The 18,307-nt window shown below is 40.0% G+C and overlaps 1 protein-coding gene across 1 annotated transcript in view; it reads right to left on the bottom strand.

Moving 5' to 3' along the window:
• Positions 1-6,634: 6,634 nt before the first annotated feature.
• The window catches only part of LOC136747247 (ATP-binding cassette sub-family C member 2), a 40,760-nt gene continuing 29,087 nt past the window's right edge, over positions 6,635-18,307 (bottom strand). The window contains exons 26-29 of the mRNA XM_066700195.1: positions 16,162-16,320; positions 15,446-15,612; positions 11,444-11,638; positions 6,635-11,294 (exon numbers count right to left, since the gene is read on the bottom strand). Coding sequence (XP_066556292.1) covers positions 11,153-11,294; positions 11,444-11,638; positions 15,446-15,612; positions 16,162-16,320 — 663 coding nt within the window. The 3' untranslated portion in view covers positions 6,635-11,152. The remainder of the gene's footprint in view (positions 11,295-11,443; positions 11,639-15,445; positions 15,613-16,161; positions 16,321-18,307) is intronic.

Here is an 18,307-nt window from a genome sequence, read left to right as displayed (position 1 = left end):
CACATGTAGCTGAATTCAAGAGCCAGCAGCAGGCTTTTTAGTTGACAAGGGCAAGAGTTTTAAATAGTTTTCTAGTCTTTCATGTTGTTTTTCTCTTGTCAGTCTGTATGTGTGTGTATGTTCAGCTCTTGTGTTTTATATCATACACAAAGAGTATGGAACAAACTCCCCAATCATGTTGTTGTTTAACTTCTTGGCTGTGTCTCACATGTACCAACTTTTAAAATCTCATATTGACTTCCTAGTTCAAGTTACAAAGTGAGGGGAATTTAAACAAAGATGCAGAACTGTGTATTTTTTCATGAAATCTTAATCATTTTTGCCATTATAAATAAGTTGAATACCTAAACTGAACACATTGCCACAGCTTAGTCAGAAATGGTTTTATTTAAAGTGACTTTTGTCTTAACAGAAAACTAAGTTGAAGACCTATAATGTCCACATAACAGAAATATTTACACAGACATTTGTTTCCTTATGAGACGAGTGAAGTAAAGGCTTAAAAGTGATAATAATAAAAATAAACAAATGTGTCAATATTGGGCTCTTAAAGGGAACTGTATAGAAACATCAAATTTGTGCTATTAAAATAAGTAAACTGAATATGGCACACAAAGACAAAGGCAATAATCAAACTGCTCTGTAGTAAAAAGTCATGAAACCCTGTCTGATTACATAATCCTTCTTTTATTGTTATTCTTAGTTTTCTCTCTGGATTAGTGTCCTGTAAAAGGACAGGACATACTTATCAGATTCGGTGTGAAGCGGCAGAGCCCTGAACGCGGCTGTCAGTAGAAAGCGATGGCTACGTTCTAGATAAGGCCCTACAACCAGGCCTGGAAATATCAACCCCACAACAGAGCCAGAGAGATCGAGTTTAGGTAGCAGGCCTCAGTACTCAGAGAGTTAAAAAAAAAATACATTAAAACAGCCCTATACTTTCTCAATCTATATTGATACATGTACATTAAGTAACACACTTTGATGTTGTGGTATTGCATAAGCATTTCTCTTCTTTCCTATGTATTAGATCTGCTTAGAAATGTTCAGTCCTGATCATTTATACAATCTCATTCTTAAACATGGCCTGTTTATCTAAATTGTGTATATATGGATTACCTTTAAATATATGTATATCTCACTGTCTGTCTGTCTGTCTGTCTAAATGGAAGGAATATTTTGTAGGCTGAATTGCCTTTTGGGGTATACAGTATTTCACCCTATTCAAACAAAACATTTATTCAGTCATTAAATCTTCAGATTACCATTTTTTGTTTCAAAACAACGTAAAGAAGTTGAAATCGTTTTAAAAAACACGTCAAGGTAAAAATGTTTATACTGGTTTATCCACCGAGAGATATATGTTTGCAACAGGTATTCTTCTAGCACATGTACACCTAACAAAGAACCATAAACTGACATGATGTTACAACATGAGGTACATAGAACGTTAAGCGATATGGCACTATGGTTTTGTGTAAAAACAATTAATGGTCAACTAAGTTCTTTTGAAGTAGGAGGGGAGGCCTTTGTGTGATAATTGTAGTAAAGAAACTGAAACTTTGAAAGGAATTATTTCTGTCTCTGTGAAGAGTAATATGTCCGGGCAGCCTCGTCCTTCTGTATGTCTGGCTTCCTGTAGGAGATTTCAGACCAAAGCTGCTACACTGTCCTCTAACTCTTGAGCTGCAAACTGCTGCTCTGGCTGCTTCTCAAAGCTTTTACAAAGGCAGTAAATCATTGTGGCTCTAAACTTCATTGAGCGTCTACAGGCTAGAGATGTTGATTCCTTCATGTCAATGGAACATATTCACTTTATTATAGCGCAAATAAGATATCAAAGGTAATATCTGGTCATAAAGTCATGGCCTTACGAGGCAAACCATGAAATATTATACTAATGTAAAAAACAGTATTGTGGGTTTCTAAAATGAAAAAAGCATATCCCAAAAGTACCAGAACATATATAACATTCTTGGAATGTTTAAAAAAAAATTCTAATAACCATAACACTACCCAACTGGTCACCTTCTGTGGATGTAAAAATGTTAAATAGGTAATTGTGTGTGTTGGGTTGTTCTTTCATTCATTATGTTGTTTCATGTCTTTTTCTATTATTATTATTGATATTATTATGTGTGTGTGTGTGGATTTATTAATACATTTTTGGGTTATTTCACATTGTGTAATTTTATAAAGGGTCTTAATAACTAATAATAATAATTTCAATTAAAAAAGAGAAAATCATGTAAGTATTAAGTATTCAATTAAAATGTAAAAAACTATCTTAGAGATGTAAAATATGGATATGTTGTGATTTCATCTTTGTTTTTATCATGTTAACAATCTAGTAATTAAAATAATTTAAAGTATTGGTGTGTGTGACTGAGATAGATTAGTGCCCCTATGTATTTCACACTAGGAATGCTTCAAGACTATTATTGATTAGAACAAATGAAATAACAAGTAGAGAATGACGTTACAGCTATACAAAATCCTGATTTTATGATTTTTTTCATGAGAAAAACTGAATGGAACAGTACTGCCCAGATACAGATCATAAAAATCATAAAATCAGGATTTTGTATAGCTGTAACATTGTTCTCTACAATAAATAACAATAAAAGAAGGATTATGTAATCAGACAGGGTTTCATGACTTTTTACTACAGAGCAGTTTGATTATTGCCTTTGTCTTTGTGTGCCATATTCAGTTTACTTATTTTAATAGCACAAACTTGTTGTTTCTATACAGTTCCCTTTAAGAGCCCAATATTGACACATTTGTTTATTTTTATTATTATCACTTTTAAGCCTTTACTTCACTCGTCTCATAAGGAAACAAATGTCTGTGTAAATATTTCTGTTATGTGGACATTATAGGTCTTCAACTTAGTTTTCTGTTAAGACAAAAGTCACTTTAAATAAAACCATTTCTGACTAAGCTGTGGCAATGTGTTCAGTTTAGGTATTCAACTTATTTATAATGGCAAAAATGATTAAGGTTTCATGAAAAAATACACAGTTCTGCGTATTTGTTTAAATTCCCCTCACTTTGTAACTTGAACTAGGAAGTCAATATGAGATTTTAAAAGTTGGTACATGTGAGACACAGCCAAGAAGTTAAACAACAACATGATTGGGGAGTTTGTTCCATACTCTTTGTGTATGATATAAAATACAAGAGCTGAACATACACACACATACAGACTGACAAGAGAAAAACAACATGAAAGACTAGAAAACTATTTAAAACTCTTGCCCTTGTCAACTAAAAAGCCTGCTGCTGGCTCTTGAATTCAGCTACATGTGATTGTGACTAGGTTTAATTCAGACTGCAGGTTGTTTATGTCCATGGGTAAATTACTTATGGTAGCCTAGTATACTACTATATACCAATGCTTTATTGGCCTTCAGGCTAAATAATTTTGTATACCAAACAATGGTGACATACTCTTGAGTAATGTACTTAAACTAGTGCTAATCAAGCTCTGTGAAACCAACCCATAGAGAACAAAGTGAAATCTGGATTAATGGCAAAGCACAGCCATAAACTGTCAACATAATCAACCCGTGGTAGAAATATAGATGTCTAATTATTTTGAGCACTAATCTTACATTTCATAAAGAAAAGCATTTCATTCTAGGCAATTGTTATGTGTATACTTTATGTATTCAAGTTAGTTCACTGTAATGCGAGAAATGAGCAGTTTATTTCTTTAGCACACAGCACAGAAAACCATTTCTTTCTAAACAATTACTATATCATCTCAGTTATTTGTAATAGCAAGAGTGGTTAAAACTATGTATTAAATTATATATCTTTGTTTTCCCTTTTGTTTGCTGTTCTCATAAAATGTGTTTTTGCATGCAATAACAGGGTAGCCTAGATATACAAGATATCTTAAAGTACAAGGCATCTGAGAGCTGTGTAGGGTCTCAATGCATTGGATGCTGAGGATTAATTCAATTGAAAATGGTCAAAGCCGTGGCTTTTTATTGAATGTTAGATTTGACAGGGTCCTCTCTTAAGGACCTGTTGCCTGGGGGTGTTGCTGCTTTGGGTGTGTCCAGTGCCATTTGAGATAAGAGAGGCTCTGTAGGACAAGCAGGGCAGAGACCCGTCTCACAGACCCTCTGCCTGCTCTGCACTTCCCTTTCCCCTCTTCACCGCACACAGTTGAACTATATTGTGCATCCTACACAGAGCGCTCAGCTTCTGACACTGCTGGCAAGACGGGGCATGGCTCAGAGGCTGAAGAAAAACGTGTAGTAATTAAAACGTATTTCATTTCTATACTGTAAAATGTCAAACTCAAAGTAGTTGCTGTTCTTAATTTTTGTCTTGTTTAATTATTTCATGTATTTTGTACAATTTTGTGTTGACAAGTTCTACATCAACATAAATTTCAATGTAAAGAGTCCATGTCACGCACTGTAATGCAAAGGAGCATTGAGGGGCTGTAGAGACACTCAAAAGAGTAACAGATTTAACACTTTTTATGAACTTTTTATGAACTACTCATTGTTTCTATTTAAATAGAATATACAGTGTAATAGACAGTTGTGTAAGATCAGACCACCATGTTTCCATTCTTGTGCTACAAGTAGCATACAAACTGTTGAAAGAGTGAACGAGGGGTCGTAACAAAATCAGGGTGAGTTTTGTTTAACATGTTTTTGAATTATTATTATTATTATTATTATTATTATTATTATTATTATTATAATCATCATCATAATCATCATCATAATCATGATGATGATGATTATTATTTCTTATTTTTATATATTACTTTGTAATTACAAATATGATAAAAGTACACCTTAAATCAAAAGTATAAACCACATTAATGTACATAGTAATACAATGTTTATGATACAAAAACAAGCCTAAATGGAGAAAAGTTTTGAAGTCCTGGCCTACAGAGTCATTTTAAACCAAAGCGCACAGCATTGTCTAAGCCCTGCTACCTGCTGTCAATGCAGTGGTTAGCTCTGTATTAGACAAGTGTCTAAATGCTGCATGAATAGATTAATAGATTAAAAATACTCCTATGCTACTGGTAAACCTTTAAGTTTACATCATAAGTGTTGGACTATGTTGAGGGTGAGCCTATCTATTTCTGTGTCTGTACAATAAACCATTTTACAAATCTTAAGAGTTTCTCGTGATTTTTCAGGGTTTCAGGGTTTAGTAAAGTCCAGGAGCTATAAATACAACGTTGTGCCTATTTCTGTCTGCTGTGGCTGTTTCCTGAATAATTATTGCATTTGTCACTATGTAGTTTGCAGATGACTACTAGATCTAAACAAGAAGTCATATCAATCATTTTATGAAATTTAAAATTTGCAGTAAAATAACATTTGTTGTTATCATATCCTTACAATGTGGTCCCTATTTCTGTGTTTTGTATGTGTTACATGCTTGCAGTTGTCACCATGTATTTGTGGGTTTGAAAAATAAGGTATTTCCAAAGGAATAGCAACTTCATAGTGTTTCTCACTTTATTTACAATAGATAGGTGATGACCTTTGTTGCAAGAATGGGGTATAACTTTGAAAAAGAAGCAAACAGTGAACGACTTAAGACTATATGGAATATGTCTGAAATGTTAAGGAATGACATAACTCAGTATATAGGTCAGTGTTTTTCTCTGTCCAATGTTGGTGATGTGAACCAGAAATTAATGATTACAAGTATCTTTACATACTATTGGAGTCTTTTTCTAATTCTGACTATGTCCAATGTTGTAATATGCATGTTTGAAAGTGTTTCTCACTTTATTTATAATACACACTTCCTGCACTTTGTTGCAAGAATTGGGTAAAACTTTGAAAGAAGAACATTCAAGCAAACAGTGAAATCCTTTAGAATATATATTGAATATATATTGACTATGTTGGAAATGTTATGGAATGACATTACTCAGTACAGGTCAGTGTTTCTTTCTGTCCAATGTTGGTGTTGTGAAACAGAAATTAATGATTACAAGTATCTGTACATCATTTTTTGGTGTCTTTTTCTACTTCTTTCTATGCTCCATGTTGTAAAACGCTTGTCACAATAAAGTCACCATGATGTATGTGTGTGTGTGTGCTTGTATTTATTAGTTCTATACATTTGAGCATGAACAAATGAACACATTATATATAATTATATATATATATAAATATATATAAATATATATAAATATATATATTTATAAATTATTCAGCAATATATCATATTATTGTATACGTTTGAGTATTCACAAATGGTGCTTCACTGTGTCTCTCTAAGTGGTGAAATTGTCTTTATTCTCTATTGATAAATATGAAAAATAGGTATAGGTATATGTGTGTTTAAGTGTGTTCGCTTGTATATATACCCTTGCCAATAAACAAGTAGAGGGAGTTGCTAGAGCGGTGCAGTTCAGTTGTTTCTTAGTCTGCTGTAGGTGTTGGGGAGGGGAGATCATTGTTGTAATTTTTAGAGCTGTCACAATAAAAGACTGATATTGATGCATATTTTACAGAGTCTCATTTTTTGATTGTCTATACCTTTCTTTTTCTTTTCTTTTCCTAACACTGTACCATCCCAAACCTAATCATAAAATATATAACCTAAAATCATCACACGCACATCACTAAACACAGTTTAAAATACTTTTTTATTAAAACTTTATGTTTTTATTTTAATGTATTTTATTTTGCTAACAAATTATCATACCAAACCTAATCATAAAACATATCCTAACACAAATAATAAGTTTAAACTCTTAAACATTACACACACACACACCATCAGGGTGAGATGGCGGCGAACACTTGTCAAGATGACCTGTGCCCTTTCCAAAATGCCTGTCATCCTAACAAGATGGAGGTCACCCAAACAAGATGGCTGTCATCCTAACAAGATGACGGTCATCCAAACAAGATGGCTGACAGGAGAGGGTCAAAGGGTAAAACCTGTATCCTTATAAGATGGCTGACTGGAGAGGGTTAAAGGGTACTGGGTAAGGAGGGGCTTCCTGGCCCCGTGGGGCTTCTGGGTAAGGCAGGGCTTCCCAGCCCTTGGGGCTTCTGGGTAGGTGCGTGGCCACCTGTCACTTTGACATAAAGTGCCATAATTACTACTCCTACTTATCAGTTCAGTAATTCCACATATAGAGTACATCAAAGCTGTCAAAAACAAATGATTATTATAGTGCAGATATTACACAAGCAGTACAAAGTAGACTGCAAATAAACATACATTAAGCTAATTAGTGAGTCAAAAAAGCAATTTTCACATGCATTGGATGCCATAAAATAACACAAAATACACCCAACCCTTTTAATGTATTAATCATCCTTGTAAATGCAATCCCCCACATTTCTGTATATTCAGTGAGGCTTTCTATATGCTGATTGAAATGGCTAATGACAGCTTTCTCACATAGTTTGTCAAGGAAGCCACAACAGAAAAAACCCTGTATTGATTTAGTCTTTTCAATCTGCCAGCTAAAAGGTAAGTAGAGATCCAAGAACCATTAAGAAATTGTTATCACAAGATGGTACCTTTTGAAGTGGACAGCCAAAGCTACAGTTTACAATTTCAGGATAGCAGATTAAAATGGGATGAGACAAAGTTTAACAGAAGGGGATAAAGAGGTTACAGAAACACCTGAAAAAGATGCCTACAATGTATCAATCTAGAGGCACTGTGCAAATACATCCCCACACTTGCCAAATCAATATCTAGCCTGGGCTGCACTAAATGGTTTAATGGAACATTTAAGCAAAAGATCAGTAGGATGAAAACAAAGTTCAGCTAATATAGATAGGGAAGAGCTTAAAAACCAAAATGAATACATTGAGCTTTCAACGAAAATCAAGAAGGATTTTACGAAGTAGAAAACTAATGGAAATTTCCCTGGAAGCTTTTTTTTCCCCCAGTTCTAAAGTCATAGTTCAGTAAAGTATCTAAAGGATTGCAATGTAGTTCTTAATATTTGTTGAATACATTCAACGAAGAACCCAATCACGTCAGAAAATACAGGAGGACCAACCTGTATGTCCTGGATAAGGGACTTCTGCCAAAAAATAAATTATTATTATCATCATCATTATTATAAATCCGCTGGCCTGGACCTAGTGGATTTGTTTTTTTCTTTTTGCAAACTAGGATATTTCAACAGATGCATAAAACAGGGGTGCTTCATGCTGCCTGGGAGTTTGCCAATGTTGTAACAGCCATGAAAAAGGAACTAAACTATATAATCAATAATTCTAAAACATTGAGTCTAATGGTACATCAATTACATTTAATAGTTCTAAAAAAATCAACCTCTTACAATGTTTTACTCCAACAGTTTGGTACAAAAATAGAATGCCTTGATGATTTCTTCAACCTTTTAATTAACTTATTGAAACATTACATGAAAAAACAAAACCCATGCTGTACATAACACATAATTATAGTTTTCAAATAAACAAAATGTAGTTTTGTAAATTCAGCACTTGACAAAGAAAGAGATATATTATTATTTTGGGGTGAATATTTAATAGAAAATAATGGATTAATAAAAATGGTAAAAGTCTAAACGTCAGTTATTTAAATAGACAAAAATATGTATTGCATCTTCAGACATCCTCATTGAAGTTAAAGAAAAACAGATTGCATACTAATTTAATTTTGAAGCAAAAAAAGTGTACAAAATACGCTAAACATTTTACTTAATCCAATAAATAAAAATAAAAACATTCAAACAAAACAAAATGAATCATAAGAAAGTGCCAACACCCTAATTAAAATAGTGCTGGTGCATTGTTCTGTAGCAAAACTTTATAATGAACTTACAGGTAGCACTAAGTCTTATTATTATAGTTTTGTTCCCATGGTCAACAGAATTGAACTATAAGGATATAACATAAGACTTCAGTTATCATCTATTAGATCTTTATATTGTGCGGGATAGAAAATATGTGAAATCTAAATTAATGACCCTCTCAAATGTAGGGCAGTTTAGAAAAAACATTTTATATATATATATATATATATATACACACACACACACACACACACACACACACACACACACACTACCGTTCAAAAGTTTGCAGTCACTAAGAAACTTCCTTGTTTTCGAAAGAAAAGCACATTTTCTGTCCATTAAAATAACACCAAATTGATCAGTAATACAATGTAGACATTGTTAATGTTGTAAATGACTATTGTAGCTGGAAACGGCTGATTTGTAATATCTACACTGGCGTACAGAGGCCCATTATCAGCAACCATCAGTCCTGTGTTCCAATGGCACATTGTGTTTGCTGATCCAAGTTTATCATTTTAAAAGGCTAATTGATCATTAGAAAACCCTTTTGCAATTATGTTAGCACAGCTGACAACTGTTGTGCTGATTAAAGAAGCAATAAAACTGGCCTTCTTTAGACTAGTTGAGTATCTGGAGCATCAGCAATTGTGGGTTCGATTACAGGCTCAAAATGGCAGAAAAACAAAGAACTTTCTTCTGAAACTCATCAGTCTATTCTTGTTTTCAGAAATGAAGGCTATTCCATGTGAGAAATTGCCAAGAAACTGAAGGTCTCGTACAACGCTGTGTACTACTCCCTTCACAGAACAGCACAAACTGGCTCTAACCAGAATAGAAAGAGGAGTGGGAGGCCCCGGTGCACACCTGAGCAAGAGGACAAATACATTAGAGTGTCTAGTTTGAGAAACAGACGCCTCACAGGTCCTCAACTGGAAGCTTCATTAAATAGTACCTGCAAAACACTAGGCGAGGCGACTCCAGGATGCTGGCCTTCTAGGCAGAGTTGCAAAGAAAAAGCCATATCTCAGACTGGCCAATAAAAATATAAGATTAAGATGGGCAAAAGAACACAGACACTGGACAGAGGAAGATTGGAAAAAAGTGTTATGGACAGATGAACCTAAGTTTGAAGTGTTTGGATCACAAAGAAGAACATTAGTGAGACGCAGACCAAATGAAAAGATGCTGGAGGAGTGCTTGACGCCATCTGTCAAGCATGGTGGAGGCAATGTGATGGTCTGGGGGTGCATTGGTGGTGGGAAAGTGAGAGATTTGTACAGGGTAAAAGGGATCTTGAAGAAGAAAGGCTATCACTCCATTTTGCAACGCCATGCCATACCCTGATGGACGGCGCTTGAGTGGAGCCAATTCCTCCTACAACAGGACAATGACCCAAAGCACAGCTCCAAACTATGCAAGAATTCTTTATTTAGTGAAGAAGCAGTCAGCTGGTATTCAGTCTATAATGGAGTGGCCAGCACAGTCAACGGATCTCAACCCTATTGAGCTGTTGTGGGAGTAGCTTGACCGTATGGTATGTAAGAAGTGCCCATCAAGCCAATCCAACTTGTGGGAGGTGCTTCAGGAAGCATGGGGTGAAATCTAGAATACCAAAGGTCTGCAAGGCTGTAATTGCTGCAAATGGAGGATCCTTTGATGAAAGGACACATTTTTTTTTATATATATATATATATATATAATAGTTTATGTACCTGTATAGTATAGTAATAGCAGCAAAGATAGAAAATTGTAGCTGACCATGAAACTATGGTATTTGTGCTGTATATAGCTGTATGATAAGTATCCAGCTATTTTTCCTCTATAGTGCCTGCACAAACAGTGCTATTAAATGGAAATACCAGACTGTTATTTATGTATTGATTTATCCACACACACATAAATACAGTCACACAAACACACACACATATATAGGTAGAGGTAGAGATGGATCCGGAAGCCAGTATCCTGCCAAAATTAAATTTCACTGTGAATGAGTTAAACATATCTTACAAAGTCCTTAATACACTGATCCAAGTGTTTTGTAGACTGCATTAAAAACCACTAGTATTAAAGTAGTATTAAAGTTGGATCTTTTGAGCATTAAATTAGGCAGTAAATTAATTTTGAAAAAATTTCTAGCTCCATTGACATCATTTACAATCCTGTTTTTTAAGGAACAGGGGCATTACAAAGTATCTGTTAAATATTAATATGGAAGCTAATCTGGATTTGCACAATATTCTGATAGGGATTTACATTTACATTCAACTACCCTTCACCTCCACCACCTCAATAACGAATCAGTCTCCTTTGGCTTCAGCAGTTTCCTGCAGCTGGTCCACTGTTTCAGTCCTAGCTGATAGGGACAGGGTCACAGTTGATGCTGTTTATTACCCCTGCCTCTGATGCCATATGGAAGAAAACGCCCTTCTGCTGGATAAGGTTGGAAGGGGAATCAAATTCTATGATTCTGCCCGAATCCAGAACCAGCACCCTGTAAAAACAACAAAAATACAAGATCAGCCAAGGAATATTAGTATTTACCCTTTTTCAAACTTTATACAAGGTAGATTAATTCTCGATAATATCCTGAATTGAAAGCCTAGTAGTTGAGAAAGATTGTAAAAAAGGGAAATATCTGACCTGTCTGAGTCCATGATGGTCTGCAGTCTGTGTGCGATGGTTAAAATAGTGCAGTCAGCAAACGCCTTCCGTATGGTGAGCTGAACCAAATTGTCTGTTTCGATGTCGATGGAAGCTGTTGCTTCATCTAGAACCAGGATTTGTGTCTTCCGTAGTAAGGCACGGGCCAGACAGAGAAGCTGTCTTTGGCCAACGCTGTAGTGGCAGAGACAAAAAAAGCCATGTTCAGTCCACAGAAGCCACCATGCTTTTGTGGGGGAAAAATATTAACATCCTACCCTGCCCTTGTCCTTGGTGTGCTGTTACTCCTAACTTGGTTATCAGCGGCTCACATTCCTTTCTTTCAACGTATTATCTGCAAATTAACCTCCAATGCAATTGGCAATGTATAGGTTAATGATTATTATTCATGAGTATTGATTATAATATTGATAAGATGGGAAGGCTTAGTTTAGAATGCCAATGAAATCACTGTTAGTTATTAGAAACAACCATTCAGACACTGATTGTAAAATGTCAAACCCCTTGAGGGTTTATCCCAGAGGGGGTATAAAAGCTTAGTTCTATCTTAAAACTATCTATCTTTTGGGGAACAGTGTCATGCTGGCCTAAAATCCTTTGAGTTCTGTGTTGCACTGTTCCTCCCGTGCACGTAATAAATTCTGATTCGAACTCCTGACTCCAAAGCTTTTTTCCACCACACTCTACAACCGAACAAGAAGAGCCTTTTAAAAATAATAGTCGTGTTTATATAGTGCTATATATATTCCAATTCCAAAAAGTGTTGTTTTTTTGTCCACAGGACCTTTTCCTCCACAGCAGGAGCGTTAGCAGCGGCAGTAAAATCCAAGGCCTGGCTGCCGGAGCCTTGTTGTGTTGTAAGAGATCTCGCCCGTGTGAGGTGCTTCTCCGCTGGCTACAGCCCTCGTCTGCGACTGTAGGAGATCTCTCTCTCTCAGTTCGCTGAGAACGAGCACTGCTAGCCCTCCCGGTCCGTGCGTGTAGGCGTCGGTTTTACGGCAGGTGGTCTACTACTGTCGGCCCCCGTGGACCCCGGACTCCGTCTCACCCGGTGTCCCCGGAAACCCCGGCACACACGGTGTAGTTGAGCCTACGGGCCTACGCGGCGCTTGTATCCAGCCCATGATGCTTAGTATATACAGTGTTCAGTCCAGCAACAGCAAGGTCCCAGGAGAGGGATCAGTCCCTGCAGCAAGCCAGGGTCTACCGTTACACCCTCGGCCCAGCCTCGCAGGCAGCCTTCAGGAGCTCAATGTCTCTCGACCTTGACTCCCAGGCAGCAATCCCTCCCCCCTGCTGATCTTCGAACCAGCAGGCAGGCGCCCCACATGGCCGCCGGGTGCCAGGCCTCACATCCTGACCCCTGGCGGTCTGGCAGGACATGCATCAGGAGGATGACTGGCTCAAGTTTGCGGTTCCCCCTTCGGCCTGTCACTAGCCCCACGCACTTTTTCCAAGTGCATGGATGCAGAAAGAGTTGTCTCTATACACGCGTGTCTTTCCCTCTTCTGACTGAGAGGCTGCTGGGCCTCCTAGCGGTAGCATCACAGACCCTCCCCCTCAGCCTCCTCCGATTGAGGATGCTGCAGCGGTGGTTCGAGTCTTTACAGATGCATCCTTGCCACGATTATGCACGCCGAGTCACAGTCACTCCAGTGTGCTGAAAGGCGCTCCGCTTGGTGGCAGAGCCCTCACAATTTGAACCTCAGTGTGCCCCTGGGGCCAGTCTACCACCGAGCAGTTATGACAACAGACGCCTCCAAGAAGGGTTGGGGAGCAGTCTGCGACGGACGTGGAGTCCGAGGCGGATGGACGGAGCCAGCACGGGCCCTACATATCAATGTCCTGGAGTTACAAGCAGTACTCCTTGGACCGTCTCATTTCCGGCCAGTCCTGTGGGACAGACGTGTGCTGGTTCGGACGTCAACACAGCGGTGGTCGCCAATATCAACAGGCAAGGAGGTCTCCGGTTGCGCAGACTGTACTGTCTAGCATGCCGTCTGCTTCTGAGGGCGTAGCCACAATTCCGCTGCATCAGAGCAGTTATATAGTTCATTTATCACAACATGGTCAAGCTGGTGTGGCCTTGCTTCTAGCTGTGCTAGTGGAGCACGCGGCCACAGCTATGACATCCCACATGTGGCACATGAGCCGGCTACTGTGCCCTGTGGTGTATATAGTTCGTTTGTACAAAATCTAATTGTCAGCACAACAGAGCTCTTCCACTCTGTACTATTCAGTTGAGTTGGATGCTCCTGTGCTGTGCGCAGGCGGCGTGAATGTTCCTATATATTGTTGTTCATTTGTACAACATTGTAGAGCTGGTGTGACCTCGCTCCTAGCTGGGCTAGTGGAGCAAGCGGCCAATGCTCCCATGTTATGCGAAGAGTGCATGAATGGTTTCCTGCACACCGCAATGTTATAGTTTGATGGTCATGGTAGAGCCTGCCGTTGTCTTGCATTAGCTGCGCAAATAGGTGACAACTGCTCCCGTGTCATGTGGTGGTGCATGATTTGCTTCCTACACCCCGCGATGTGTTTAGTTGTTATGACAGCACAGTGGAGCTGGGTGCTCTGTACACGTTCACTGAACGGATTTTCCTGTGCTGCGGGGAGGCCACGCTGTGTATACTGTTATGTCCAGCTGTAGCTACTCAGTGAACTAGCCAGCTGTGTGTTATTCAGTGGGTCTGTGGCCCCGCTCCTGCAGGATCAGTGGTTCACTGCCACGTTAATGCGTGGAAGGCTCACAAGTTGCTTGATTGCCCGCACCATATATTGTGCAAGTAGATATACGGCCTCAATCCTAGATGCACTAGTAGAGCAGCCGGCCTTGCTATTGTAAGTGGAGGGATAAGAATTGACCTCTGTAGCCCCGCTTTGTATATGCTGATTGCAGACAGTCCCCGGTAGAGCGTGACTACGGTCCTCGCTCCTGGACAGCCCAGTTTGGCCCCAAGGGGCCTCTGTGGCTCCTGTCTGGAGTTGTGTTTTGCCAAGGCCCCTACCGGTACACCTCGGGGCAGGCTCCCTTATCAGTTCGCTGCCTCCTCCCTTGCGATGGCTTGGTTATACAGTAACCCTTCCCCCTTGGGCAGTGCTTCCGACTTGAAACATAACGATAGGTTGCGTATGCAACCCCGGTTATCTGAAAAAGGAAGCACTGCCCAAGGGTTGCAAGGTCACACAGGAGGACGAACCTGCACTGACGTCACGTTTTATAGAACAGGAAGTGGAAGGGAACTGTTCTGATGGACGCATGCAGGGGCCAATGGCAGCTTTGATAGAGTGACGTTTCGATCGGGTTCCTACGAAAGTGCACAGAAAACACACCCCCTTGGGCAGTCCTTCCTTTTTCAGATAACCGGGGTTGCATACGCAACCTATCGTTGGAAAGGGAAAAATTGCATCAATTGTAGATTTGAGGCTAAGTAGAAAAAAGATTGTCAGATAAAGGAGAGAAGGAATTCGGGTGAGATGGAGGAAGAAGGTACAGAGGAAGACTAGGTGGATAGATAGGTGCAAAATTATTACAAAAGCTTTTGAATATACCACATTGTAGAGCAGAAGAAGTAAAAGTCACCAGTGAAGGATTGAGGAAAAAGGTAGAAAATTTCCTGAATGATGGAATGGAAGTAAAGCAGGGGAGATGGAGAGGAGAGAAACCTCAGCTCAGAGGGCAATTTGGATCCATTTACTCTTGGAGGAGCTAAAGCTAAAGAATGAAGAGAGCAGGAGGTGAAAGGACAGTTAGTTAAGAAAAGGAAAAATAGTGGAAGTAGCAGCTTGCGTTCTTATTCAGAGTTTGCTGAACACCAATTTAGTCTGAGGCAACTGTAAAGAAAGTTCAAATTTGTGTGAAAACATTTAACTATCACTTCCCAGATATATTGTTCATGAAAATTAGAATATTTAGGACGTAGTTTAAATAGGTCAAGCTTACAGACATAAAAAGCTTTAATATTTGCTCCATTTTACTACCTCAGATTGTCTCCTCCTTCCGACACCTCATGATGAAGCTGTTTTGGCAAAATCTGCACAAAGTCCTTCAGGTGACACATTTCCAGGGCGAGCCACAACTGTGCATCTGAGTATCTGTCCAGAGGATCCAAGTTCAAACGCAACGTCCCCGAGAACAGAATAGGGTCCTGCACAACAGACGGGGAAACAGCTTTTCTTACACTACCAGTCAAAAGTTTTAGAACACCCCCATTTTTCCAGTTTTTATTCATATTTAAGCAGTTCAAGTCTAGTGAATAACTTGAAATGCTACAAAGGTAAGTGCTAAACTGCCAGAGGTTAATAAAAAAAAAAGTTTAGGTTACCAAAAACTGAAAAATAATGTACATTTCAGAGTTATATACTGTGGTACTACACCCACGCATTATTTGGCAGTGTGTATAGAAGTCAATGTGCACATCGTTTGAAAGATTAAATTTTGTTAAACTAAACAATTCCATGATTTCTTTTTTATCTCCAATTGTTTATTTGTTCTATGCTTTACTTTCAGACTACACTGAGACATTAAACTGCGTACATTTCAATAAAAACTGGAAAAATGTAGGTGTTCTAAAACGTTTGACCAGTAGTGTATATGTGTACCCATACATATTCAGCTCTCTGAAGAAGATTTTTAAAACACCTTGTGAATTTCATTTAATTTCCCCATGCCACTAAAATTGAAAAAGTTTACTAACCTGTGGAATAATGTTCAGTTTCTCCCGCAGGTCATGCAGTCCTATACTGGCTATGTCTACTTCATCAATGAGGATTAAACCTTTTTGTCCCTCTATTATCCTAAAGAGGCAGTTACTTAAGGTAGACTTGCCAGCACCTGTTCTTCCAACAATCCCAACCTGCAAAGGGAAAAAAAGTTGTTTTAATTACATATTTTATCTCCAAAAATGAGTAAAATTTTTCTTTGTATAAAAACCAAAAAGGAAGCACTGCCCAAGGGGGAGGGGCGCACTTCCGTAGGCCGTAATCTACTTGCACGTCATGTCACGGCGCTGGCAATCAAGCAACTTGTGCGGCCTTCACGCATATCAGTGTAGTACAGATCCACAGGAGTGGGGCCACAGACCCACTGAAAAAATCTATTTAATACACAGTCGGCTAGTCGCCAGAGTAGCCAAACTGAACACAACAGAATATACAGCAGGAAGTTCATGCTGCCTCCGCACAGCACAGGAGCATCCTTGCACAACTGACCAGTACAGAGTGGACAGCTCCACTGTGCTGTTAAACTTACAATGTTGTTCAAACAAACGAGCCAGCTCATGCGCCACACGTGGGACATTGGAGCGGTGGCCACTTGCTCCACTAGCACAGTTAAGAGCGAGGCCGCACCAGCTCTATAATGTCATCAAAAACAAAACTATATACATTGTGGGGCACAGAAAACTATTCATGAGCTTACCGCACTACCACAGAAGCGGTGGCCGCCAGCTCTACTAGCATAGCTAAGTGCAAGGCCACACCAGTTCGACTGTGTCGTGACAAACTAACTATATACATCACAGGGCGCAGGATCCGGCTCATGCGCCACACGCAGAATACAAGAGCAGTTGACACCTGCTGAATAGCACAGCTATCGCAGGGCAACCACCGCTCTTACCATGTGAATAAATGTACACAGCGGGGCACTGGAGAAGCTCAAGTGCCCTCCGCTGGAGGACAACAGCAGTGGTCCCCTGCTCCATGGTGTAACACAGCCAGAGTGGGCCACAGACCTGCTGACCAAGGAACTATGTACACAGCGAGGCAGTGAAACTCGAGCGCCAGCAGCTGGGAACAGCGGAAGTGACCTCCATTCTAACCTGCCACAGTCCTGCTGTTTAACACATATTATATATATATATATATATATATATATAGAGAGAGAGAGGGGTACAGGCCAGACGCATGCACCACCACAACACAATGCATAATGAACTAACTATATATAGGGCGGCCTTAAAAAGCAATGAACCTGGAGGCCACATGACAGACCATGGGAACACATCGACAGGGGTAGCTTGTGTGGGTGCTCGACTGGAAGGCATAGTCCGGTGGAAGGGATAACATGGTTCAGATAGCTCCAGCAGGATGCAATTAACAGTGGAAGACTGGGAGAGGAAAGGCAGGAGCCAGAGGGCTCGACTGCAGCCAACACTGGATTCCCAATGGAAGGGACTGGTCCCGTCACATCCAACCTGTAGAACCGGGCAAATGTAAGCGGTGAGGCCCAACCACAAATGTCTGCCAAGGGGGCGCCTTGAAAAAAGGCCCACGATATGGCAATGCCTCGAGTTGAGTGGGCCACCAGGTGTTCAGGCACTGGGGTCCCGGTGGACTCGTAGACCATGGTAATGGTGAACCAGTCGCCAGGCAACATCTTGAGGTGGCGGTTCAGGCACCTCAGATCCAAGATGGGGTGGAAACCGCCATCTTTCTTGGGCACAAGGAAGTATGGGGAATAGAATCCATTGTGCTGCCCCGGAGGGGGCACTTCACGGATTGCTCGCTTCTCCAGGAGAGTGGTGATTTCGACACGAAGCACCGCACACTGCAACAGGTCCCTCACTTGCATCCACACCTCACCCTGGAAGGGGGGTGGACGTGTTTGAAACTGAAGGGAGTAGCCAACTGATATAATTTGGAGCACCCAAAGTCTTGGAGTGCAGTGTTGCCAATTTGAGAGTTGCTGGGGGGACTAAGGCTGGGCCAGAGTCTGCTGGAACGCCTCAGGGACGGGGCTCAGGTGGTGGGGGGGGTGGGGTCGGACCAGGCCCCCTCCTACCAGGAGCTGCCGTGGGCTGCTGGGGGCCAGGGCGGCAAGCCTGGGGGGGCCCGGGCTGTGGC

Source organism: Amia ocellicauda, chromosome 3, assembly GCF_036373705.1.
Source record: "Amia ocellicauda isolate fAmiCal2 chromosome 3, fAmiCal2.hap1, whole genome shotgun sequence".
NCBI lineage: Eukaryota > Metazoa > Chordata > Actinopteri > Amiiformes > Amiidae > Amia > Amia ocellicauda.
The sequence above is the reverse complement of the archived record's forward strand: the minus strand, read 5'-3'. Positions and strand labels throughout refer to the sequence as shown.